Source organism: Myotis brandtii, unplaced genomic scaffold (genome assembly GCF_000412655.1).
Source record: "Myotis brandtii unplaced genomic scaffold, ASM41265v1 scaffold250, whole genome shotgun sequence".
Taxonomy (NCBI): domain Eukaryota; kingdom Metazoa; phylum Chordata; class Mammalia; order Chiroptera; family Vespertilionidae; genus Myotis; species Myotis brandtii.
In genome coordinates this window covers 4,516,322-4,516,981 of record NW_005359478.1, presented here as the reverse complement: position 1 = coordinate 4,516,981, position 660 = coordinate 4,516,322, and the positions used below count along the sequence as shown (strand labels likewise).

General features: G+C 65.8%; 1 protein-coding gene across 3 annotated transcripts in view; it reads right to left on the bottom strand.

The window, feature by feature from the left end:
* DNM3 (dynamin 3) overlaps nucleotides 1–654 on the bottom strand; it is a 373,409-nt gene extending 372,755 nt beyond the window's left edge. For all 3 annotated transcript variants that reach the window (XM_014540885.1, XM_014540883.1, XM_014540884.1), the window contains exon 1: nucleotides 501–654. In XM_014540885.1, the coding sequence (XP_014396371.1) occupies nucleotides 501–646 (146 nt within the window). In that variant the 5' untranslated portion in view covers nucleotides 647–654. The remainder of the gene's footprint in view (nucleotides 1–500) is intronic.
* Between the last annotated feature and the right edge of the window lie 6 nt (nucleotides 655–660).

Here is a 660-nt window from a genome sequence, read left to right as displayed (position 1 = left end):
CAGAGTCTGCGCCTCGGTTTCTCTGGCATAGGCCTGGAGCTGTGAATTAGGTGCTCAGGCGAACACACCACCTTTTATTCTTGACTCCCTGGGAGGAGAATGGTGGGGAAGTGTCGCTGGATGAAGCTGCACCACAACAAACGAGGTCTTTCTCCTCGCACCCCGCCTCCCCTGCCAGGGGCAGGCGACGACTGTCTCGAACAGTAGACACAGCTGAGAGAAGCAGAGAAGCAGGGCGGGTAGCGGGGCATCTCCACGCGGAGGCGGGGAGGGGGGGGGATGAACCCCACAGCCCTGCGAGCCCCTCCAGGAGGCTGGTGGGAAAGGAGGAGATGTGGAGCCGGGAACCGGGGGGCAGGGGACTGTCTGCCGAGGGCTGGCGTGCGCTGCCGGGGGAAGTCCATCCTGGGGCGGAACTGTCCCCCTCCATTCCGCCGCAGCCGCACCCCCTCAGGCTCCAAGGGCCAGAGCAGGTAGCCACCTCTGCACCCTGCACTCACCTGCCCACGAAGTTCTCCAGCACCGAGCTCTTGCCGGCGCTCTGGCCGCCCACCACGGCAATCTGCGGCAGCTCCAGCAGGCAGCTCTGCCCCAGCGCCGAGAAGGCGTCCTGCAGACGGTTCACCAGCGGGATCAGCTCCTCCATCTCCCGGTTCCCCA